General features: G+C 53.2%; 1 protein-coding gene across 1 annotated transcript in view; it reads right to left on the bottom strand.

The window, feature by feature from the left end:
- Positions 1–3,291: 3,291 nt before the first annotated feature.
- The window catches only part of ANP32A (acidic nuclear phosphoprotein 32 family member A), a 39,544-nt gene continuing 17,224 nt past the window's right edge, over positions 3,292–25,611 (bottom strand). The window contains exons 2-7 of the mRNA XM_039219008.1: positions 11,407–11,556; positions 11,056–11,178; positions 8,632–8,830; positions 7,390–7,487; positions 4,808–4,871; positions 3,292–4,551 (exon numbers count right to left, since the gene is read on the bottom strand). Of these exons, the coding sequence (XP_039074939.1) occupies positions 4,490–4,551; positions 4,808–4,871; positions 7,390–7,487; positions 8,632–8,830; positions 11,056–11,178; positions 11,407–11,556 (696 nt within the window). The 3' untranslated portion in view covers positions 3,292–4,489. The remainder of the gene's footprint in view (positions 4,552–4,807; positions 4,872–7,389; positions 7,488–8,631; positions 8,831–11,055; positions 11,179–11,406; positions 11,557–25,611) is intronic.

The raw sequence follows: 25,611 nt of genomic DNA, 5'->3' as shown, positions 1-25,611 counted from the left end.
GGTGAGGCCTGGCTGGTGGACAAGCCCCAGGGATTCTTATCAGGGAAATTTGGGAGACACCAGATTGATTCCTTTAAGGCATTTATTGTTGCCTGCCGCTAAGCAGCTAGTATTCATGGAGCACTTGAATGTGTTCAATCTTTGAAATGGGGGTAATAATGACTACGCGATGAAAAACAAGCAAAATAATGTACGATGCCTGGCAGACAAGTAGTTCTGAATCTATGGTGGTGTCCTCACTCCCTTGCAGTCATCTAGACTCTTCCAGGCTGACACAGAATGATCGAGAGGCTCTCTCCCCAAGGGATCTGTCTCCACAGCTCCAGACCTCCGGCCTCCCGTCCCCAACCCAACAGGAAGTTTCTCGTTTTCCAAATTCCAGGGGCCAAGCCTCGTTTAACCAGTTTGGGCTCAAGGCTCTTGCACCACTCAATAGGGTCTACGTTCAGAATACACTGACTGGCCAGGACTGGGTCATCCCGGGGACCAGAGGGGGTAGTCCCACCTGAACTTCAGGTCCATATCCACGTGAGCCCTGGTGGTCCCCTTAGCGATGGTGCCAGCCCAGCTCCACGGATGTCCCCTGCATTGGCTTCCTGGGTCAGTCAGCGGGCTGCACGTGCCCCATCCGGCTGGAATCTTTCTCGTCTCTCCCCTACTGGCATACTCGTGGCCTGCCGGATTCGGCCTGCCCTGCCCTCCTCCAGCCAACCACCTCTCCTCGGCCCTACTCACTCACCCCCCGGGCCCAGCCTGCCACGGGGGCCTGTCTAAGGGCCGGTCCAGGGACTCAGGGCCACCATTGTGCAAAGCTGCTTATTAGCGACCCACTGTGGGAATCCTTCCAACCATGAACAATGAGTTTCTGAACAAGGGTAAAAACAGCCTTTGCAAGTCAGCAAACGAGAAGAACGGAATCGCTCGTCCCCCCCTTCCCTCATCTGCCTGGCCCTTTTAACACAGTGAATGAGAACAAGTTTCCTAGTAGGCTTGAGGCTTAACTGCCACTTACTAGCCAGGCTAGCTGTCTTCTCTTTGAACTTTTGATTTCGTCCATGAAATCTGTACGAGGTTTAAGGGAGGCAACGGATATAAAGCGCGTGACACAGAGTAGCTCATAATCTAGAATCATCATCATTGCCCTCTCTCCAGGCATCAGGAAACGCACACCAATTCCTGGGATGATCAGTGTCAGGCACTACGGGGACTATTTACAAACACAGGATGCGCTCCAAGGCTAATGGAACACACGGATATGCCATGTGCTTGCTCCGTTCTGTCCACCCGGGGCTTGGCGCTGTTCTTCCTGGAAGACACTACACCCGGTCTCTTCCCCTGCTCACAATAGCTGGGCTCCCTGCAAGCACAACACAGCTGCAGATGTCAGAGTGGCAGCCCAGGAAAGGGGGTCCTGCACTCCAGGCTGGGCTCTCCCCGGGCCTCGCAGCGTGACCTTGGGCACATCACTCACCCTCCCTGGTTTGGGTTTCCTTTTCGGTCAAGCGGGATGGTTGATGACTAGGTGATTTCTAAAGGCCCTTCCCTCTCAAGGGTCCATCCTATGCACTTGCTGGCACTGGGCGGGGAAACCTCCGTCCTGGGGGCACCATGATGGGCAAGGGGAGGAGCTGCGTTAACATACCTGGCCCACACAGGTGGTCCCGGCTCGGGGGAGGAGGCTGCAGGCACCCCGGTGGAAGGTAAGAGGGCTGGTTCCAGAACCACACACCCCTCGTTTATTATTGGCGCTGCTCCTTCCGGGCTGCATGACCTTGGGCCAATCACTAAGCCACCCATAGAACAAGGATAACAGCACTTACCTAAGGCAGCTGTGAGGATTCGGTAAGGTGAAGGAGATGATGCACATAGAGTTTGGTACCTGGCACACAGCAAGTTCAGTAAGTAGGCCTTTATTGCCCACCCCCCCACCCCCGCCCTCACCCCTTGGGCTGAACTTCCTCTTCCTCCTTGTCATTCTTGACCAAGTTCGGTGAAATGGAAACAGTTCAAACAGACCTGGGTTTCATCCTGGCTCCACCTCTTCTTACCTCCACTTCACTTGATCTCAGTTTTCCTCATCTGTAAAACGGGCACAGCAAGACCTTTCCTTGAGCGTTGATGTAAATACTTGGTACGATTGATACCGATAGCCTGTTCTTCCCTTAATCCCATCAACACTAATCCATTCATACCCATTATTCATTTTACCTTATATTCTATAGCATGTATGTCCATTATCTACAGGAGTCAACTAGACTCTAGAGCCCCCAAGGAGGGAGTGAGGGTCAGAAAACCCAGGGCTAGGTCCGAGAGTCTCTCAGCTTTACCCCATCCTCGTGTTCTTTGGCTGGCTCTGGGAGGCACAGAGCACGCCCACCCCCTTCACCTTCACTACTCCGTTGCTTAGCACAGAGACTTGGCCTCTGGGAGGTCATCTCCCCATCTTACACCTGGACCCGGAGGATTCTTTGCCAAAGAAAAGGACAGCAGTTGTCCAGGCACCGCCCAGATGGGGTGGGTCAGTCTCTCCCCAAGAAGCACCTCATGCTGCTGGAATCGCACAGAACTAGGCCTTGCTGGAACTCAGGGTTCAAGGATGAAAGGCAGGAAACGAACATAGGTGTATGCGCATGAACTACCACAGTATTATACTGTGGCATAATCCTCCAGGAAAACACAGAACCTTGCGCATGAGCCTTAGAAGTGTCAACTTTTGGTTCAATGACCCTACTTCTTCAAGAAACCCACAAAAAGTAGAACCGAACCACTGTAGGTAGGGGTAAGTCAGAAATCACCCAAACATCTAGCCACGTGGTTAGAAGAAGCAAGTCCAATAGTTAACGGATTACTACATAGCTATGCCTTTGAACTCTTCAGAGGTAAGAGTTTTTACCACAACAATGTTAAGTAAAAGAGGAACAGATTTGTTTTATACATTCCTGAGGGCTTCAGGCCCTTTCCTCCGATCTGAACAACAAAAACCCACAAAAAAGAATTCAAAATAAGGTCCCGAGGTTGGCCTCCCGTTTTGGGGTTTGAGTAACTCTTTTTCTAGCTTTACATCTTTTGGGTTTTTTATTCTGAAGACGGTGCTTTTAACGAAGACAGCACACCACCGAGCCTGGCTTGGAGAACCCAAAGCATCCAAACCTGGCCCCAGGTTCCAGGCTCTGTGAAGAAGCTGTTTTATCGGTAACCAATGCTAAAGCTTCCCCGTATCAGCATTGCAGGTTATCTGGCATGCACCTGAGATCAGTGGCCTGCTGGACTCAAAGAAGCCATCCCCAAAAAAATTGTATAAAAAGATTTATTGAAATTTATCAATGACAAACAGACATTAAAACTCAAAGTTTGGCTCTTCTGAGGGGGAGGAGAAAAACCGATGTGGATGTTCATTTATACAGATGAAACGGGGCCTAGGAAGGAACACGACACTTCTAAAGCAGTCCGGAAGAGGGACATGAAAGCAAACCTGTACATTCGCTAGGAATTTGCGGTCATTTCAGATTTCCACTAGGTAAGAAAATACAATTTTGCGTTAGTTTATCCGTGCTCGGGTGTATGAAAAAAAAACCCAGCCGACATGCAGCAATGCCTCCCGTGCCTAGGTTTGTAAAAATGGCCTGAGCACAGAAGTACAACGTGGAAGAATTCTCTCGTCGTTTTTGTAAAACAAAGCGTTCTAATATTTTACAGAACAAGATAGGGCAGTTGTGCGTGCGTGCGTGCGTGTGTGTGTGTGTGTTTTAATCTTTTAAAGAGGTTGAAGTTTGAGGGGTTGCCTCTTCTCTTTTTGATTATCATTACCAAATCTGTTTTACTCCTAACTCCTGAGGCCTGCTGTTTTCGGCTCTCTGGCTCATAGCTCTGAAGAACGACATCAGAGTCTTCTTCGGAGAGCAAAGCCCACCACCATCTGTGAAGAGGGAGAGAAATGAGAGACGGGGAATGTCCCCCAGCCAGTGCCAAAATACGCCTTTAGGTTGCTATTTACAAACCAGGGCGTTGGATGCCTCTAGCAGGCCCAAGAAATGCAGAAATCACGGGAACCAGCACAAGAGGGAAGACGGGGCCGATGCTCAGCGCCTCCTGGGCTTCGAGAAACCAAACGGAGGCCAGCCACGGCCTTCCAACCGACTCCAGAGCCTCGGGAAACACGAGATGGAAGGGCCCTCCAAACCATCCTCTTTGAGGGTAAGGGACAAATGCTCACGTGGTGTGCACTTTAGCTATGGCATTTGCAGGGACAAAACCAGACACAAAGAAAAAGTAGGGGAAAAAAAATAAAGAGTGGCAGTAAAAATAGTATTTTATTCCACCCCCGCCCGCCCGCCCTCCCCCCACAACCCCCAGTACACGTTTCCCCTCTCGTTCCCACAGCAACGTTACAATCAGAAAAAAATAAGTTTCGGGGGGCGGGATTTCGGGGGGGGGTATGGGTAAAAACAGTCAAATCACAATAGGAATTTTTCAAAATAGGTTATTCCACTTAGTCGTCGTCTTCTCCCTCATCTTCAGGTTCTCGTTTTCGCTTCTGACCCCTTTCTTCTTCTGGAAGAGGAAGGAAAAGGCGTTTAGGTTAGAACACTGATCCTGCCTCTCACTCGACCCACCTGCTGGGAAACCGGGGGACCACACATCTGGGAAGCTGTGTCACCCCCGGCAGATCTGAGGCGGGAGATCTGCAAAGCCAGGGAGGGAGGCACCGGGGCCTCGGACCCGAGAGCAGGTGCCCAGGGCCTGTGCGGTCCGCTGCCGACCGAGGGGGCCAAGCCGCTACCAGCGGAGAGTAAAAAGGCTGCCATACCACCACCATCTTCTTCGTCTTCCTCGTCGTCTACCTCCCCGTCGTTATAACCCTCTTCGTCCTCCTAGAAGAGAAGACAGACACCAGACATTAGGACGCTCCTGGCCCGGGGACACGCTGAGGAGGTCACTTCCCCAGAGAGGGTGCTCGAACAGGTGGGGGCCTCTCAGAGCCTCAGACCCAGAGCAGACGTTCTTGGGCATCAAGGGTCCCTCTGAGAATGTGGCAAAGCTCTGAACCCCTTCTCCAGAAAATGCCCGCATCACACAGTATCTGCACACGTCGTTGCGGGGCTGGGGGGGGGGGGGATGGCAGGTGCTAACCCAGGTTCCGAATTCTGACCTAGAGTCCCTGTAACTCGAGCAGCTTTCCGGTCCATGCGCGCTCAGGAGACAGAAGTCCCCCGAGCCGACTCCATCATGCAAAAGCCAGCTGTCCTTTCCTTTGCCCTCAAAGTAGTTTTGGCTTCAAGGGAAGACCCCAGGTTTAGCAAATCCAGAGTCTGTGGGCAAGTGCAGCCTCACGCTACCCAGCCTGGCTGCCTTGCACACGTGGATCACTCGGAGGGGATGATAAATTCCAGGCCCCTGGAGGACGTCACTCCCAGCAAGGTGCACGGATTCCTTCTCAGCACAGGAGCCCTGCTTTCTGCTGCTCCTGGAGTCCTATGCTAGCTGCACCTCTGCATGTCGGACACTGCTCCTAAAGTTTCAGACAACCCACTGTTTGAAAAGAACTTGGTGTGGGACGCCTGGGTGGCTCAGTCGGTTAAGCTTCTGACTCTCGGTTTCGGCTTGGGTCATGATCTCTCTGTTTGTTGGCCAGGCCCAGCACCGGACTCTCAGCTGATATTGCGCAGCCTGCTTGGGATTCTCTCTCCCTCTCTGCCCCTCCCCTGCTCGTGCTCTCTTTCTCTCTCTCAAAACAAATAAATAAACTTAAAAATAAATACAGTACAGAGAAGGTGGTGAGAAACTTCTTTTTGTCAAGGGACATATCCTTTTATAAGATCACCACACATTTTAGTCTGTCTGCTAAGACTTCTTCGGTCTGTGCATAAGTTCAACTTCACTGGAAGCTGGAACCCTTGCAGATGGTCAATGAGATTACAGGAAAAAAAAAAAAAAAAAAAACCCAAAAACACACCCCTGTACACTGTGACTCCTGTGACAGGAAGTGCAAGATGAAAAATCCATTAGCCGACATGACTTACTGCCCTGTCCCAGGGGGAAGCTGTTTTTCTAAGGCTTTATTTTTTAAATACTCGCAATATTCTTGCAGCCCACACCTAGGGAGAAGGGAAACCCAGCACCAGAACTAGGAGGGAACCAGGCCGATCTCCCTGGCTTTTTCTGTTCACCTTGCCCTGTGCCTTTCTCATGTTTGGGGCAGGCCGGGGATCCTGCCCAAATGAGTCTGTCTCAGGATAGAGACAGGAAATCGGAGAAGCCAGGCACCCCGTCCTTGCTGTTCTCAGTTTAACAGGTCTCTCCAGGTGTAACTTTTTTTTATTTTTATTTTTGAGAGAGAGTGAGAGAGAGAAAGCACAAGCAAGGGAGGGGCAGAGAGAGAGAGGGAGACACAGACACCAAAGCAGGCTCCAGGCTCTGAGCTGTCAGCACAGAGCCCGATGCGGGGCTTGAAGCCACGAGCCATGAGATCACGACCTGAGCCAAAGTCGGAGGCTGAATGGTCTGAGCCCCCCAGGCGCCCCTCCGGGTCTCACTTTTGTAATTAGGAAGAGCTGATTTAGAATTCTGAACAAGTCATGGAAAATGACTCTATTACAGAGAGGTTCCGAACATCCAAACATAAAACCTAGCACAAGACCTTGGAGAAGGGTATAAAAGCCTAAAATAGCAAGTCGTATAACTTACAAATTATTATATTCTCTTAAGAATTCACTGAGTGGATCCTTATTTACAACTCAGGTGTAAAACAATACCCGTTTGACAGATGTAGAAATCGGCTCAGAAAGGTTAAGGAACTTGTCCAGGGACACACAGCCAGCAAGTGGCAGAGCTGGGATCCACCCCCTCTGACTGGGCTACAGTAACCCTCACAGACACCCACAGACCTTGTTAAGAAAGCGGGAGCAAGCCGACGTGTTAGGCTAATAGCATTATTTCCATGTGTGCTAGGGACCCTTGTCACTGCAGGTACCCAGTAGTGTCTTCTCCAACCACCCATGGGTCCAAAGCAGTCTGTGATTTTCTCTAGCACGCTCTAAGTGCTCAGTAAATATCTGAATTAACACACGAATGCAAAAAGGCAGAGAACAGGGATGTGGATTTCTTAAGAACTAATTTCCGCATATAAGCCACGGCTAGGCTTATCCCACCAGCACGCGAGTCCCCTCCTGCCCTTCCTCCAGGATCCTCTCCCTCCTCCCCCCCCAGGGCTGGCTTCCAGCTGGGACTTCTCCACAGCAGCGCAATATGAGGCCTTGAAACGTCTCCTTTCCCCAACCAGGGTTTCCTGGCTGCCAAAGGCTCATCACCGAGGCCTTTAGTTGGACGGAGTCACAGGCAGCGAGTAAGGGGGAGTCCGGGGCTGCTGCCCTTTCCGGTGTAGCCTCTTACCTCCTCTTCTCCACTCACGTCTTCCTCTTCTCCTTCCTCCTCTTCCTCTTCATCCTCCTCGTCTTCCACTACCTGAGCGTCTTCATCATACTCTTCCTCTGTGCAGTGGAAATGGGGACAAGGGGCCTGGTGGTGAGCCGGCCTCCCTCACGGCACGAGCGCGGGCTGCGCACGGGTCTGCCGCGCAGGTGGCCCAGGACCCTCCCACGCCCGCCCAGCCCCAAAGCCCGGATGCTGGAACATGACTGAACGCATCCTAAAGTCATCCAGAAGATAAACCCCCTTCCCAAGTTTCACAAAAACGAAAGATCCTGTGCGGAGGCTTAGACCACAGAGGAACTGCTGGACCAGAGGAACCAGTTACAGGGTCTAGGAAAGCGGAGAAGTCAATGCATTTGCAAAGAGCAGCCAGCTGAATTCCTAGCTTTCAAGGTGAACATCTGAGTCCCCGAGTGGGGACGTGACTCGTTCAAGGTCATCTGTCGGAGTTAGGTGGGCCTGGAAACCCGGCCTCAGGACCTCTGTCCTGGGCCCTACCTGTTGTACCACAAGGTGGAACACACTAGAGGCAAACGGGTGTCTTGAGTATCTGACCTAACGAGGAAAACCAAAACTCCTATGTCTGAATTAATGGGCCATAGGTCTCAATGACCATGGCCATGAGGAGCCGTGGGGAAGCTGTACCGTGCTGGCACGGGGGGAGGAGACAGGACGCGCTCCTTTCTTTTCTTCCTTCCTTCCTCCCTGCAGGCCCTGCGGCTCCCTGCTCATCCTCACCCTCCCTGCACCACCAGGGTCCCGCAGCCTCTTGCACTTCCTGGGCCCCTGGGGCTCCCGCGTCCGCACCCCGTAGGTCCGGGCCTGTCGTCCTGTGGGCTGCAGCCACCAGGGGGCCCCACAAGCCCTCCAGCTGGTGACCTGTCTCCTCTGTGGGACACCCAGGCGAACGGGACCCTCAGGCCACACCCCACCTTCCTCCGCGTGCTCACCCGCCCTGGGCTGGGGGCTCCAGGGTCAGACTACAGACAGAGGCTAAGGACCTTATTGCGGGGGTGGGGACTTTGGAAAAGAGGCAAAACCATGCGGGGAAGATTCAGTTAGATGCTTTTTAACAGTTAGGTGCCCCTCGGGGGTTCGAGCCCCAGTGAGAAAGCGCAAGGACATTGGCAGCAAAGCAGCTCGGCTCCCCTCCGCAGCTTTGGGAAGAGGAGCCACCCAGCCCGCCCCGCCCCCCACACCCACCATCCTCATCCTCGTCGTCGTCGTCCAGCCCCTCCACGTAGCCCTCCGCGTCCGAGTCGGGGGCCTCCTTGTCATCCCGGTCGTAGCCGTCGAGATACGTGAGCTGTGGGAGGAGCTTGAACACGTTTTCTCGGTAGTCGTTCAGGTTGGTCACCTCACAATTGAAAAGGTCTAAGCTCTTGAGGTTTTCTAACTTTTTCTGTAAGCAGAAACATGAAGTCGACAGTGAATGATCTGTGGGAGGGCAGGGGGGAACAGGAGTGGGGACTGAGCCAGGTGCAGGGACCCGCCTTGCTCTGCCCAGCCCCGGCACCCTTGGCTGGCGGGCCTCAGTTCCTTCACCCGGAAAATGGGAGGGTGGACCTTAGGGCCTTTGAAGCCTCATCCAATGCCAACACATTTAGTTTCCAAATACAGCCCTAGTCGCGTCAGCTGGCTTCAACTTAACCTGGGGCTCCCTGGGGCTCCCGCCAAGAGCTCTGCTGCTGCTCCTGTGACAAAGGAGCCAGGGGGGAACGAAAAAGGCGCCACAAACAAACAAAGTCCTGCTGTGTCTATTACTAATGATGGTGAGGATGATGGCCATTAACACCGCACACTAGGTATTAACTCAGTTTATCCTCACAACCCTGATAAGGTAGAAGTGATGACTTGTTCAGCTGCTCTTAAGATCTCAGGAGCAAGAAGCCATTCCCAGCAGGTCAAGGGCAGGGAGGGAGTCTGGGCTGTGGTCTGGGTGGGTGAGCCCAACACCCTCCCAGCCTGAGGAGGTGAGCGTAAGGCATCAATCACACTTGATAAGCAGGAAGGAGAAGCTACAAAAACATGTGTGGTCTCTGCAGGGAGAATAGGGTGTGTCTATCTGTCTGTCTAGGTCTGACCTTTCATCTTAAGCCAAATCACAATGTTTTATATACACATACGCTTGGTCTCTATACCTGCCTCCCAAAATACACCTATACAGAACTTCAAAGATTTTCCTATGAAATCATGAAAGCATCGGCCAGGTAGATCCAAATGGTTTTGCTTTGCCCGAAGAGGTTGTTGGAAGACTTGAAAAGAAGTTCCGTGTGACGCATATACTCGTAGTTGACTCCAAGCCACAGCGGGTGAAGTCTGAGCTTGGGAAAGATGTGCCGGCTTCTGGTTTTGCTGCGCGGGCCCATCAACCGGCCCCTCGAGTATCCGCAGACAGCAAGGAGTGCTTTTTGGACAAGAACCCTACAAACCCAAACTGAGGGATGCCAATTTCTACTCTAGAAACCTAGGAAAGGAAAACACGGCAAACCTGGCAAAATATCCTCATGACCTTTCCCTGACGCTAAGGTGGATGGCTTGCAAGAGGGTTCTCATGTGTATATTCACAGTAAGAATGCTTATTTAATATGGTAGTATTCCTACATGTCAAGAAAGCTATTGAGGGGCACCTGGGTGGCTCAGTCAGGTGAGCCTCTGACTTCAGCTCAGGTCATGATCTCACAGTTCATGGGTTCGAGCCCTGCGTCGGGCTCTGTGCTGACAGCTCAGAGCCGGGAGCCTGTTTCAGATACTGTGTCTCCCTCTCTTTCTCTGACCCTTCCCTGCTCACGCTATGTCTCTTTCTCAGAAATAAATAAAACATTAGGAAAAACCAAAAACACATTCTCTTAAAAAAAAAAAACAAAGCTATTGATCAGGGACAACTGAGATCAAGGGAACACAGTCACTCAGATCCAGGTAATGGAGAAATTATTGTGACCATGCCTTGTCCCTTTCTGGCGAATAAATCCATGAAGTTTGGGGTGTGTTCAGCTGTATGAAGATAAACAGGAGCCAGAAACACGGCCCACATCTCTGAGGCCCTGGCCACTATTCACACCAAGGACTAGAGACCATGGGTCAGTCATGGTGCCCGTAAGAGGAAGGCCGGCATCGAGGCTCTCGCCCCATACCAATTCCGTGTCACCCAGGGGACCAACCCACCATTTGGGGGTACCAGCCTCAGGCTAGCAGTCCAAGGAGAAAACAGGCGGCCACCCCCAGGGGCAGCTTAATTCCTGTTTGGGGAGTCCTCCCTCCCCAACCAGGGACAATGAACCAAGCTCTAAGAAATGACAGCTCAGGTTTCCAAAGCTGAGCACCAGGAGTTGAGGCCAGGGTCCTACCCCCGTGGCCCCCTGACTATCCACTCCGGCTGCGTGACCTTGTTCAAGCCATTTAACTTCTCTCGGAGTCAGTTTCTCTACGGACAAGGCAGAAATAGTAGCTCCGACTCAATCTCCGAGCACATGAGTGTCAAATAAAGTAAGAGAAGTGCGCGCGCGCACGCACACACACACACACACACACACACACACACACTCTACAAACGCAAAAGTAGTATTCCCTGATATCAATCCCTCCCACCTCCCACCCCGTGGAGAGGGAAGGACCCAAATGACTCACCAGTGGCTCTATTGTGCTGAGGTCTTTAATTTTGTTGCCACTTAAATTTAGATGCGTGAGGTTCGGACACTTTTCTGCCAATACTTCCAGGCCCCCTGAGATTCTGTTATCGCTTAGTTCAAGCTACACAGGCAGGGAGGGGAAAAGCAGAAAGAGCTCTTAAAACGAAGGCGGCGGGCCCAGGGCGCCCGGGCCTCCGCAGGCAGGCAGGCAGGCAGGCAGGCAGGCAGGCGAGGAAGGGGAAGTCGCCCGAGGGCCTCGACGACGGGCGTGTCGGTCGGTAACGCTCCCTCGACCCCAAGCGATGACCCTCTCCCCCTCCCCGCGTGCGCGCTCCTAGACTCTATTTACCTTCTTAAGTTTGTTTAACTTTGGTAGGTTTGCGACTGAGGTGAGGCCTACGTTGATTGTACTTAAGAACTCCAGTTCTTCAAATTCATCTGTGAGGCCTTCGATTTTGCCTTCAATCGACCGGCAGTTGTCCAGGACAAGCTCTTTCACCTGGAAAGGGAAGGCAGCGTGAGGGCAGGTGTGGGCCTGGGGCCGGGGAAGGGTCAGGGGCACCGTACCGCCAGCACCCGCCGGGGGCCTCCTGCCCTCCGCAAGTCCTGAGGGGAGGGACGGCTGGGGTGGGCACACACGCTCCGGGCACGGTGGTCATGTTCCGACTCTACTGCCACACTTCTCCAAAACTCCCCTTAAAAATAAGCTACCACAGGGGCGCCTGGGTGGCTCAGTCGGTTAAGCGTCCGACTTCGGCGCAGGTCATGCTCTCACGGTTCGTGGGGTCGAGCCCCGTGTTGGGCTCTGTGCTGCGAGCCTGGAGCCTGTTTCAGATTCTGTGTCTCCCTCTCTCTGACCCTCTCCTGCTCAAGCTCTCTCTCTCTCTCTCTCTCTCTCTCTCTCTCAAAAATAAACAAAACATTAAAAAAAAAAAAAAGCTACCGCAGTCCCTAGCCTCCCAAAGGCACCAACCGCATTGTCAGACACCCCACCCCCCATGCCCCCAGGCCCTGTGGCCTCAGCCTGACCACCTCCCAAGGCCAGCTACTTCCCCTCCTGTCACCTGTGTGCCTGTGACCCTTGGCGTGCGGATGGGGCCCAAGACGCACACGTATGCTACCCTCACCAGCTCACCAGCCAGAACCTGCCCACTTGTCACTCTGGTCACCAGTTTGGCCTGGCCCTTGGCAGGCGCCGCAGACGAGGGAGCCCCCCACCTCCCCGCTCCACTCTCCAGACCAGCCCGTGCAGCAGAACCTCCAGCAACGATGGGCGCCTCCTGCCCCAGCCAAGAGAGGAGCCGCTAGCCGAGGGGCCAGTGAGCGCCCGCAACACAGCTGGCGCGCCCGAGGAACTGAGTTCTCATTTTCATTTTCCTTAATTTAAGTGTAGAAAGATACTTACAGTTACATACCCTGCTCTTCCGGGTCCTGAGCATAGACATGAAAGGAAAGAATGAAAATCGGCAATCCCAGGATGGCTCCATGACGACATGCTGAGGTCGTCCAAGTACAAAAAGTCAGTCTTTGGAAGCACCTTTGTGACCCTCGTCTGTCCCTTCTTTAAAACTCCCTGGAGGCAATTTTGCCATTGCAGTTCTTAGATTCTTAGATTCTCTCCCTTTTCTCTGCTTACTCAAATCTGAATCCAAATCCTTTATTTCTAATGATGTAGAAAAACTGAGGGGTGCCTGGGTGGCTCAGTCGGTTAAGCATTCGACTTCAGCTCGGGTCATGGTCTCACGGTTTGTGAGTTCGAGCCCCACATCGGGCTCTCTGCTCATCCCCACACACGGAGCCTGCTTGGGATTCTCTCTCCCTCTCTTTCTCTCAAAATAAATGAACTTTCAACTCCCCCCACCCCCAAAAAACACAACTGAATTCTTTTATTAAAAAAAAAAAACAAAAAAACAAGACTGATGAAAAGCAACCTCTCATTAGGTTGTTAAAAGGTAGATTTGGCTGAAGGCGAGATTCCAGGCTCCAGTACAGAGGTGGGGAGACAAGCTGCGGAACACATCAAGTCTCAGGCCTGAACGTCTCTGGGGAGTCAGCAAGGGAGGCCAGGGTGCCCAGCCCTCCAGGCGGATGCCCAGGTAACCCACCCCTGCCCCCGCCTGAGCCTGGCTGCTCCCTCGCCACCGAGGGCTGGCAGGCACCTTACAGGTAACTTCTGGCCGCACCATCGCCACCTGCCTGCTCCCTGCAGCCTGAAGGACACACGCATCGACATCACCGGATCTGCCCCCCGCCCCGAGACTCTCCGCCCAGGTTCGGATTTGTCACGAATGGGTCAGACAGTATGGTCTAGTTCTTCCAAAGGGCAGCCCCGCACTGTCCAAAGGGTCACACCAGCCCCTCAGAGGCTTTTCTTCTCCTAAACAAGCCGACGGCCTGCTAACCGGCCCCCGTCCAGAGCTGCCCCGGCCCCCGGAGCAGGCCAATTTGCGTAGGCCTTCCTGCTGGGCCCAGGGTGGCCGGCGGGCCACAGTCCTCCAGTCCTTCCTCCTGCTCAGGCACCTTGGGGCCAAGTGGAAACCTGGGGTACAGCATCTACGGTGGGCCTGCTGTGCCCCTTTCTCAGCCCACCCTTGTCAGCAGGCAGCCCGGGGGAGCTCGGGGCACGTCCGGGCTGCAGAGCCCCCACAGTTGCCCTGCTTTCCTTCTTCCCTGGTGGAGAGAGGTGGTGTGCCCGGCCCGGTGCGGCGGCGATTTGCCGGAAGGGGCAAAGCCAGGCCCAGGAGCTCCTTCTGGGAGCTGCCCTGTTCTAGGCCTCAGCGATGGGCCGCCACGGCCCGCCTTTCCTCTTGGATCTGGGGTGGGAGAAGTTAAATCCTTTTCCACTCCTTCAGTCCCCAGGAGAGGCCAGATGTCCAGGTCAAGCCACCTTCTCAAGGTCACTGGCAAGAGTGCCTGGGAATAAATCCTGAGAGGCCTTCTGCCCTAGGGCAGGAAATCAGTGTTGAGCCAGGAAGCCAGGCCTTAGGGGAGCAGGGCAAATGGAGGGAGGTTCACTGTGCTGGGGAGGGGGAGGGCCACCTCCCCCGTCTGCACCAAAGCCTGGAGCCACAAGCCTGCGGCCCTCGGAAGGCGCTGGAGTCTCGCAGCTCCACCAAAGAAAGACAAATAAGAGAAGGGATTCCAGTCCGCTCTCAAAGATTTCAGACATGTGATTTTTCCAGACGGGCCAAGGGCTTCTCCTCTTACGACCATTAGCCAAGGAAAAGAAAGCCTTAGAGATGGGGGTGGGGGGTGCTGGGAGTCAGGGGAGTTCCTCCCGGAAGCTGGCCTCTTTTCCAGAGCGGCACGGCACTCGCTGCCTGGGAATTCTACGGACAGACACGGGGTCCTGTGGTCCCGGCACAACCGCCAACTGGGGCCATTCCTCTGGGGGATGATCTGCAAGGCGCTACCACTAATGTTTTCATGAAGAGGAACCATCGGATCTTTCCAGAGCCTGCACAGGCCCCCTCGACGTGCTTCGCCCGCACTAGCTGGTTTGCTCCCCACAACTGCTCCGTGGGGGAGTCCCCCAATCCACAGCCACATCAGAATCTCCTATCCTAATGCCCCAGGAATGGACATGGGACCCCGTGCCGCGGACCAAGGCGGCCAGTGCTGGGGGCCGACTGTTCCTCAGACGGTCCCAAACGTGAGGCGGAGCCCCTCCCAGACTCCCCCGCCCCCCAACTCTACCCGACCAGCTCCCTGAAGCGCCCCTTCCAGCAGTTCCACCAGCAGGGTGGGGGCCGCTCCTGGCAGTCACCGCCCTGGTTACACTTCCTCGGTAACCAAAGCAAACCCCAGCCAGCCCTCATTCAGATGACACTGTGATCAGGGAGCAAGGATGTGGAGAGGGGCTGGGGACCCTGCTCCTGCTAAGTAGGAAGAGGCCACTTCCAGCCACTTGGGCAAGCCCGTGTGTCCTCTGGAGGCCAGCAGGTGGCCTCCTGCAGGTCAGGCTGTGGGGCCTCCGGGGCCACCGTTGGTTTCTACATTTCCTTCCTGGCAGGAGGTTTCAGCAGTGTTTGGGGTGAGATCAAAGAGGTAAGAGGTGGTATCACCAAAAAGCCCAAACCACGACGGGGAAACCCACTGCTGCCTTCGGTGTGGGGGAGTGACTGTCACTTTGGGGATGGCAGGTAAGCCAGTGAAGTGTCTGAAACTGACCAAACAGGATAAAAAACAGAAACACCAGCCCAACAGGCGACGTGGAGTCATTCCACGCACCTCCCCGGGGTCCCCCTGCTCCGTGGAGAGCAGCCCCCCTTTCCTAGAGCCCCAGGACAGACTCCCACATCCACAACCCACCAATCAGCTCCAGTCAAATCCACTCTGAGCTCCTGATCCAATTCCAACCCACTTCCTCCCGGCTCTGCGCAGCGGCCGCCACACATCCCGGTTACATCCAGGGTGTGTTCCGCTTAAAAAAGAAAAAAAAAAATTAAGGTCCACTCCCCCCTGCCAAATCCTGGGTGTGAGCTAAGTGCAAAGTTAAAATTAAACTGGAAATTTGTACTTTGGGTTGAGACTCTCTCCCAAACTCCACTGGCCCTTTAAAAATATCTGAATGTGGTTACTCTCGAGCTCGACAATTGGCTCATCCTCTGCTGGTACCAGAAGCTTCTCAAACACCCATGGACAAAAACCACACAGGCCCCTAGGCTTCGCTCCTCAGGTGTCAACACCCAGGAGTCGTCCGAGGTTCATACTCAGCCCTCAAGAGGCTGGTGGGGAGGCCGCCAAAGCTTCCCAAGAAATCAGACTGTCCGGCTCCAGCACTTCCTGAAAAACTTGTCCCCAAAGCAAGGACACAGCAATCGCTTCTCACCAACAGGAGCTGAAACGTCCGCGCCAAATGCAAACGCATTATTACTCTGAGGAACAACCCGTTGCTGTTTTCAAAACTGTGAAATCTGGTCTTCACAGCTCTCTCAAATTTGACCATCTCCTCTCTATTCTCTACATGGCAGTCCTGGTCACGGTCATCGAAGTCACTCTAAGGCTGATTCTTTCTCCCAACGGGGTCTCTGGGCCAACGGTGATGCTGGACTAATGCAAGCAGACCAAGGACCCGGCTCACTGAGGACCCTGACTCTGAACCTGAGGGCTGGGCTCTGCCTCCGCGGAAAGGGGAGACTGGGATCTGTTTAACCTATCAAGTGCAAACTCTAGCCTAGAGCGGGGGCTCCAAGTTCCTACACTGACCTAAGTGGGCCCTCCACTCTGACCTCTCCCCAGCCTCACCACAAATCAAGTTCAGGGCCCTCCTCCCCCAGGAAGCCTTCCCCACACCCGGCTCTGAGCATCCCAGGGCACCGAGGGCAGCTGCCACATGAATCATTTAATCGTGTATTAAGCATCCGATCCTCCTAGAGGTCAGGGACTGTCCTTCCCCGTAATCAGCCTAGTGGGGAGCACACACCAGAGCCACTGCTTAACAAATGTCCTGCTTACCGTGCCAGGCACAGCGCTAGGTGCCGGGAGTACAGAGTGAGTCAAACTTAATGGCGTCGCCGGTCCCCTATATGCTGAATGAACCCGACCTCTTACAAACGTTTTCCACGTGCCGTGCGTCCCCCGGGGGAGTCAGGCCAGCTGCGCACACTCCTCTTGACCTGACCCAGTGCTCTGCACGCCAATCTCTAGCCTATTAAAAAAAAAAACAAAAAAAACCTCCCTCCACAAAGGGTCTTCCTACGACACTGTCCACCTGGGTAAATGCTGAGAGGATTCAGAGGCAACGGGTGAGCCGCAGTGGGGTCCCTGCCAGCAAGAGGTGTGGTGGCGGCTGGAAGGAGGCAGACGGTTGGTAAACAACCACAGAGCAGTGTGCCAGGTAGCAGGCCGGAGGCTGGGACAGAGTGCATTCTTCAAATGCCTCCGCCCCAGACAGGACACGCTCATTAAAGGAAGGCAGGAGGGACCCAGAAAAACCCAGGAAAGGGGATGCACTCTATCAAAGCCAGGATGGGCTATATTGTTGTCAGGGCTTAGTGCAAAATGAAAATGTGAGCCCTCTTGCTCAAAAATTATTAAGAATTTCAACCAGCGATGGCAGTAAACCCATGAGAGGGCCCTTCTAAGCACAGGTCATATGCCCGTGATCAGCTGGCCCTGACTTAAATGGACAGCTTGGGCCTAAAACAGAGACCTCGGAAGGCCAGAGCCAGAGAGAAGGAAGCTCTAGTGAGAACAGCTCTTTATTTTCCCAGCACATCCGGAGAAAACGCGGAGAGGTGGACAGAAGGCAGGCTCTGGAGTCAGAGAGCCTTGGCTCAAGTCCACATTCTCCACTTGCTAGCTCATCTCACCTCTCCTGAGCTGCCGTTTCCTCAGCGACAACAGTGCCCATCGCCTAGGGCTGGATTTAAGTGAAATCATGAAGGCACTTAGAGCATTCCTGGCTTGGAAGATGCCACTTGCCTTCTCCTTGGTCCACAAGCCACCTTCACCACTGTGTCCACACCCATGCCACAAGAATGGGAACAAAGGCAAGCCGGCGTATCTGAGCCACCAAAGCGGGTCTTTTTAACAATGAATGTACGAAGCCTCTTCAACATTTTGGAGATCCAAGGTCGTAGGCCCAAAATATGCCCCTCTTGACTTTACATCTACACCTCTTGTGCTTCGTTTTGTTTCATTCCCCTCGCTGCCCCAGCCTCGAGTCTTGATTTTCTTTTCTTTCCCTGAGCAAGAATTCAATAAATATTTACAGCTTTGGTTTCCACCCTGTCCGTCCTGGACCAATTTAGTTTTTGGGTTCCAGTCTTTCACGGAAGAGGAGACTCAAATCAAATTGACCCCGTGTGTGGTTTTGGTTGTTGTTGTTTTTTTTTTTTTTTTTTTTTTTGGTGCTCATGGGTTTTAAATAGGTCAGCTTTTAAGTGGGCCATCCCCTGTTGCAGATCCCATTTCTGGCTAGAAGGCCAAACTCTAGTTCTGCTTAACAGTCTTGTGTGGCAAGACCTGCCAAAAACCAGTCAGGTTCCGTGGAGGGGAAAGTCAGACTCTAGGAGAAAAGTCAGACATTTCGAAAGCAGGAGAGGCCATTGGGATCATCTAGGTCAGTAGCTTTCTGACCACAACCCACAGTAAAAATATATTTATACCTTGGCTCAGTGCACACCGAAACACAACAACACAACACACCGAAACACAACGTACCCTACTTAACAATTACTGTTTTCTGTTACATTAAAAAAAAAAAAATTTTTTTTTTTTTAACGCGACCCACAGTTTGCAAAATGCTGGTCAAGTTGAGCCCTCTTTTCCCGGAGGAAAGAGCAAGGTCCAGAGTTGGCCCAGAGCCCAGGAAGCCCGAGCTGGGGGATTCTTCTATCACACCACCCCCCACCACTGCTCTGATCAGAAATCACTGTCCCCAGTGGAAGAAGACTGTGGAATCATCCGTACAAGCTTTCAAATTTCTAACAGGAGGAAATATTCTATAGCTTCAGGGGTGGCTAAGACCCTGGCCACACCTTCAACATCTTTGAAAATCTTAACTAAGCGTCAGGGTCTCAACATTACCTTAAAACCAAAAAAAAAAAAAAATCTCTCCAAGAAAAAAAGCATCTGAGCGTCTGGATTGTTTGTTTCCTACAATAGAGCTCTGAAGGCACGGGTGGGAGCACATGGCCGCGGGAAGTCGGTGACGCCATCCTTATTATTTTAGGGAACCGTGGAACGCAAGCCTGGAACGCAAGCCGAGGCGCGCTGCAGCGGTAATTAAGCTGCCGGCCAGGGCCCGGGTAATAGGCTAAGCGCCGGCCGGGGGCGGGCCTACATTAGCATAAGCCCTGTGACTGGCTCCTGCGCCGCCTGGAACCGCCCCCTCGGGAGGGTGTGGGGAGGTCTGGGTGTCTGCCTCGCCAAGACAGAGAGGAGCTGCCGGTTCCACTGCAGATGCTTCCTGCAGCCAGAAGGACACACTCGCAGGGACTGGAGGCGGACGGGGGTGGCCACAGGACCCGGGCTTCGGGCTTGTGTAGTGGGCCTGTTCAGCTCGTGAGCCCCCAGCCCAGCCGGGGCTCCTCCCTGATGTTACTGCCCTTGCTTTCTGCCCCTTACACCTCACTCCTGCCTCCGGGGCCAGTCTACATTCTACTCCACGTCAAGACCTTGTCAATTCCACTTCCTTCTCTGACCGCGCAGCCCCTGCCCTCGCCCTGCCTGCTTTAGGAATATGGGAAGCAAAGTATCCCCAGAGCAGCAGAAAATAGGTCCAGAAGGCTGTTTGGACCCAGGACGTGGGGGTGGGGCGTGTCTTGGTCTGACTTTGCTGGGGGAAGGCAGTGTAACGGGAACAGGGAGAGATGAGGTCTTGGAACTGGTGGATGATGCGATCAGTTGGCAATCTAGCAGGCTACACCCCTTCTCCGTGGTTGTCCCTTCCCACCTTTAGTGGGTACTGGAAGGGGTGATGAAGCAAGAGTTTGATACTGAGACCAGTGAGAGCACTGGTCCCAGAAGGCGGTATCTGAATGGTGACCAGAAGGGAAAGAGGCACAAGAAGCATGACGGTGCTCATTCATCAGGCAGTCAGGGACCCTGGTGCCCACCTTGCCAGTAACTTGCTGTGTGCCTCGGGGGAAGCCACATCCCTCTCTGGGTTTCTGCCAGTCCCCTAATTCACACACTGGACAATGGAGCCTGAGCACAGACAGGAGACCCTTTCTAGCCCTAAAAGTCTGTGGGTCCACATACTTTTAGTCCCACTCACATCCAAACTCAGCCTTTTTTCCCCCTAAAAGAAGTGAGAGGCTTCATGAACCAATAGAGCTCAGGATTCATCACCAAGGGATGCCAGAAAGGAAATCTGGGGCCCCAGGGAATTAATGAAACACAGAAATCAATCGTGTAGTCTCTTAAAACACACCAGGGCCACCAAAACAGCCCCCAGAGGCCCAAGGTGTTGGATTTCAAATGTGGGAGTCTGGCATCGTCCCATCTGATGTCTGCCATCTCCCTGGGCAGCAAGGAGCAGGCCCCTCAGCTCATGGTCAACAATGCTGTGGTTCATGAAAAAAAAAAAACCCACACTGTTCACGATGATCTTATTAAAGAGCCACAGCACTGGCCCCACACGACAGAAAAGCCATGAGGAGACTGAAGGGGAAGGCCTGGAGAGCAGAGGGGTAAATCCTGGCCAATCTTCCTAAAATGCTGTTCTGATCATGTCCTATCCTATCCCATCACTCCTGGCCCCCCGACTTTAGTGGCCACAAGGACTGCAAAGCTGGAGGATTCCCAGCCCCCAGCGCGCCTGGACCTGTGCCTCTTCCCAAGGCAGTCTGTCCCCACCTCACCTCTCTGCCAGCCTCCCTGCCCTGCAGCAAACACAGTAGCACCACCTGGCATTTTTTCCCTATATGACAGTTTACAAAGTGCTTCCCCAGGCATCACTTCACAGAATCCTCAGACAACCGGAATTGTACTCATCCGAACCCTCTCCCAGGGAAAGGGCCCACTTCCACCAGGGCCCTCCGAGAGCCACAGCTCGGCCACAGAGCATCCTGCAGGTCTACCTACAGTCTCTCCTCCAAACACAGTCTTACCAGGATCTGAGGTCTCCGTGTTCCCCGCTGGTGCCCTGCCCAGAGGTGCTGGCTTTCAGCAAACACTCGCTAAGTGGTCAAACTGGAAAGGGTCACTCAAGCTAGAGCAAAGAATGGAGGGCGGATGGCTCTGAAGAATCTAGATTCTAGAAGGCTAACTATCCCTAATTCACTTTCTGAGGCAAAGCATCCCACTAATTCCACCCTTGGGCAAAGCAATGAACATGGCTTCCCTGGGCCCTGTGTCCCAGCTGCCTGATGTGATTGATCTGGACCCCTGAAGTCAGATTCAGGGACCGTTAGCCCAGCTGGGATCACCTGTGGATGGACAGCAGAAGCGATCTGATGTGGACATACCACTGGAGCCCTCAGGCCAGCAGAGTCCCAAAAGAGGGCCATGGGCCCAGTGTGGACCTTGACCGCTACCCATTCCCTGTGGAAACCTCCCCCCCTGCCCCCAAGTGGAAAAATGGTCTGCAAAACAAGTTAATTCACTTCCTCAGATCCATGAGCTGACAGGTCAACCCTCTGCCCAGCACATCACAGCAGCACTGCCCATCTGAGAAGACACCTCACTACTTAGACTCAGAGGCCGGGATGCGTCCCATAGCCCTCCGGACGTGCCTCAGCCAAATCTGCAGCTGGCTGCTAAAAAGTACATCAGAGAACCAAAGGACTCCATTGTCACCACCTCTAGGGAACCGCCAGCATCCTCTCCAGCTCCTCAGGCAACTGATGAAGCTCTGAAAACCAACCCAGTGACTTACCCAAGGTCACACAGCCCATTACGGAATCAGACCTTGGGCTGTTCTCGATTCTCCCACACCCCCCAGCACAGGCCTCTCGGGGATGAACTCCCGGAAGCAAGAGGAAACAAAGGAGGAAAAAGAAAACAGCTGTGAGGAAAAGAGCCCCACGCCTGAACCTGGCCCTCTCCCTCCCTCCCTCCGGCCTCCACACACACCCCAGCAGGGCCAGAAGCGCCGAAGAGGCAGAGAAAGGCTCGGAGTCGAAACCCTCGACCTTGGCCTCCTTCCCTGCCGCCTCTTCCCAAAATGACAGCGGCATTGGCAACGACAGAAGCAGGGCAAGGAGTGCGGCGTGGAAGGCCTCCCGTCCAACCGCCAATAGGAAACCGCTGATTTGGGCAGAAACGGGAGCCCATCATGCAGAAGACGGGGCTGAAAGTTTTTTCTCTCCAAGGCCACAAAGCAAATTAGCCAAGGGTCACACGTAAGAAGCAATTTAATCTCCATTCTTTCTCCTTGAGAAAAATGGGACATGTGCAACTTAGCCTAAGTCTGTAAGTGAAAGTATTCGTGGAAGTGCAGGAAGTGCTGAGAATTAATGTTAGTTCCATGTGCCTACTGAGCGGGAGGGCGAGGAAGGAAGGGGGACATGAGGGGTGGGCGGGAGGGCGGAACACGGAAGGCAGAGGGACAGGACAGACACTGAAAAAAAGACACAGGCAGTCAAAGATGAAGAAAGGATAAAGCTGAAGGTTCTGCACATTTTGCTTTACTTCCAGAGTTCCACCCTCTTCACGTGGATTTTGGAGACAGAACTTCACTCACATTTTTTTTTTTTTAAATTTTTTTTAATGTTTTATTTACTTTTAGGAGAGAGAGAGAGACAGCGTGAGCAGGGGAGGGTCAGAGAGAGAGGGAGTCACAGACTCTGAAACAGGCTCCAGGCTCTGAGCTGGCAGTCAGCACAGAGCCCGACGCGGGGCTCGAACCCACAAACCGCGAGATCATGACCCAAGCGAAAGTCGGACGCTTAACCGACTAAGCCACCCAGGCGCCCCAGAACTTCACTCACATTTACTGTCTTTTAAAATAGGGTTCAGGGTGGGGCGCCTGGGTGGCTCAGTCGTTTGAGTGACCAACTTCAGCTCCACTCATGATCTCACAGTTCGTGAGTTCGAGCCCCGCATTGGGCTCGGTGCTGACAGCTCAGAGCCTGGAGCCTGCTTCAGATTCTGTCTCCCTCTCTCTGCCCCTCCCCTGCTTGCACTCTGTTTTTCTCTCTCTCAAAAACAAACAAAAACAAAACAAAACAAAACAAAATAAAATAAAATAAAATAAAATAAATAAAAAATAGGGTACAGATCAGGTTTCTTCTTGCTCGCAGATCTACAGCTACTGTAATCTGAAAATGCTAAAAACCAAGGGGGCACGTGGGTGGCTCAGTCGGTTGACCCAAATTCAGCTTAGGTCATGATCTCATGGTTCATGAGTTCAAGCCCCACACTGGGCTGGCTGCTGTCAGCTCAGAGCCCGCTTTGGATCTTCTGTCCGTCCCCCTCCCCCCACCCCTTCCCTGCTTGCACTCTCTCTCAAAAATAAATCAATCTTTTAAAAAAAATACTAAAAGCCAAAAAACCAAAACCCTGACAACCTTTAGGATTCCTGAAGAGTCCGGGAGGGGCTCACCGACTAGAGACAACATAAAAACGAACGGATTGTGTTCTGTCTCTTGAGGCCACCCCAAGGTTGTGCTGACAGCGACAGGTCAACAAGGACCAAGGCTCCTCCGGCTGGGACTCTCTGTCTGCTCCGACAGGACTAAATCTTGAATCCTGAAACTCGAGGCAGAGCAAACTTGAGGAAGGCACCCAGGGTGGGAAGGCCCCTGACAGCTGTGGCTCAGGGAGAAGAATCCCCGGCGAGGTTTTGGCTGGAGGGTGGGCGAACAGTGCGATAGCCATCTTTTTCCAACTCTCCGAGGGAGTGTCCTGTGCACATATAAGCGCGCGTACTCCGTGTTGTCCCGCGCTACGAGGACGAAGATCAGGGTGCGGGAATGACAACCAGGCAGTTTTTGGCCCCGTGTAAGCTCTAAGAGAGTGTTTAAATCATGACAACTGTCCCACACAAGAATGGGCTGCTCAGGAAAAAAAAAAAAAAATCAGCGAGCGGCCTCCCTAAGCAAACAAATCAGAGGCCGCTAAGTGGCCGTCTGTGGCGGGCTCTAAACAGGGCTGAACGATTATTAAATGGAGTAATAGCATATGATGAAACGCTGCAGAGAGATAAGCCTTGGGTCCTTTCTCCTTTAAAAAAAAAATGCTTCTTTCCTCTTTAAAGAAGTGTTACTTGTTTAGGCCACAGGGCAATTCACAATGTACTCCTTGGACAATATGTACAGAGTATCTATTAGATGCCGGGTACCTGCGCTAGGCAGACTTAGGGATACAGAGCAAAGCCAAACCAGCCAGGCTTCATGGGCTTGCACAAGGGGACAGTCGGAAGGGACAGGGGTGAGATAATAAACCAGTACGTGTAATTTGTACGTAATATAAACATCCCATAAAGAGAAAAGAGCAGTAGTGGGCAGGGATGCCACTTTAGACAGCGTGGCCAGCGAAGGCTTATCCAAGTGAGTTTCTGGGGCGGACCTGAAGCCGCAGGAAGAGCTTTTCAGGTAGAGGGAGGGGACAGCCAGGGCAGAGACCCTGAGCGGGGAGCATATGTGCCTCTTCTGGGAAGCAGGATGACAGGTGGCGGCCCCAGACTTTGTGGAAGAAGGGAAGGAGAAGAAGGGGAAGCAGTGGCAGGACCCGGGGGCGGGGGTGGGGAGATGCTGTCACATCCACCCTTAGACACGCGCGGGACATTCTACACGTAACTCGTGGTACGGTGGTGGGTTTCATGGGCAGGGGAGGTCAGCACCGTTGGGACCACAGCAAAGGGGGTTAAGACTCAACGTGTGACCATAAGCCTGAGATTTCCACTGCCCTTCCATAAAGGCAAACAGCGCAGGGGGGTCACTGAGGACTGTGCTCACTCGACCGTTTCCAAGTAGAGACCGGCCTAAGCCACACACCTGCGGGAAATCTCCTGTGGCAGAATGTTCTGATTACGAGTGTCTGGGCTCATGAAAAGCAGTCTGAGAAAATCTGATTTGGTTCCAGGCTTTCCCACTTAGGAACTGTGTGCCTTTCGTTGGGCAAGACTTCACGGAGACTCCATTTCCTCATCTGTTAAATGGGGAGAATCCCCACCAAGCCCACATGTCTCTGTGGGACCAGATGAGGTGAACTGTGCAGTCCTGGAGGGTATGAGGAGGAATTTTACACTCGAGTTTTTCACCCAAGACTTCACACTCCGGAGAGCAGAGATGAGGTGTTAGGTAGCTCTGACTCCCCCACACTGCCTTGCACTTAGCTCTCAATTAATGTTTGCTGAACTGAAAAGCATTAAAAATAACCTGGGAAAACATTCTGCCATTTTTTCCCCTTCCTATTAAACTGCAGCACTTTGCCAGAAAGCTCCAGAACAGTCTCTCTTCACTGTACTCCTTCTGCTTAAGAACCAACTGAGTCACACCAGGGCAGGGTGTTCAGAGGACGAAGTGCCAGGCACGGGGACGGGCACAAGGCCTAGACCCCTGCGGAGGGCTCCTTGCTCTCTGCATCGCCCCAGCCTTTCTCCAACAGCCTCAGCTGATCCGGGTCCAGGCCACAGAAGGGCCTGCAGACCATCCTAGGACCAGGCCAGTGGGAAAGCCCACAAAAGCCAGAGACACACACAATATTCACAACGTGATGAAACCTTGCTCTAATCCAATCACCTCATTGTTTGGGTGGGGAGACTGGCGCCCAGGTAGACAGAACAGCGAGTTCAAAGTCACTTACATCATTTTTTTTCCCCTTCTGATTTTTTGAGTAAGTAACATTCATTCTCATGGTTTCAAAACCAAACAGCAGGGGCGCCTGGGTGACTCAGTCAACTAAGTGTCTGGCTCTTGACTCTGGCTCAGGTCATGATCTCACAGTTCATGGGTTCGAGCCCCACATCAGGCTCTACGCTGCCAGGGAGGAGCCTGCCTGGGATTCTCTCTCCCTCTGCCCCTCCCCTGCTTATTTGCTCGGGGTCTCTCTCTCAAAATAAATAAGCTTAAAAAGATGCATAAGATAAACAGTTAATTCTCCCTCCCATCCTGCCTAGTTAACCATCCCACCCACTAATATCCTTCTAGAGTTTGTCTAC

Source organism: Hyaena hyaena, unplaced genomic scaffold (genome assembly GCF_003009895.1).
Source record: "Hyaena hyaena isolate Hyena2069 unplaced genomic scaffold, ASM300989v1 scaffold_15, whole genome shotgun sequence".
Classification (NCBI taxonomy): Eukaryota; Metazoa; Chordata; class Mammalia; order Carnivora; family Hyaenidae; genus Hyaena; species Hyaena hyaena.
The sequence above is the reverse complement of the archived record's forward strand: the minus strand, read 5'-3'. Positions and strand labels throughout refer to the sequence as shown.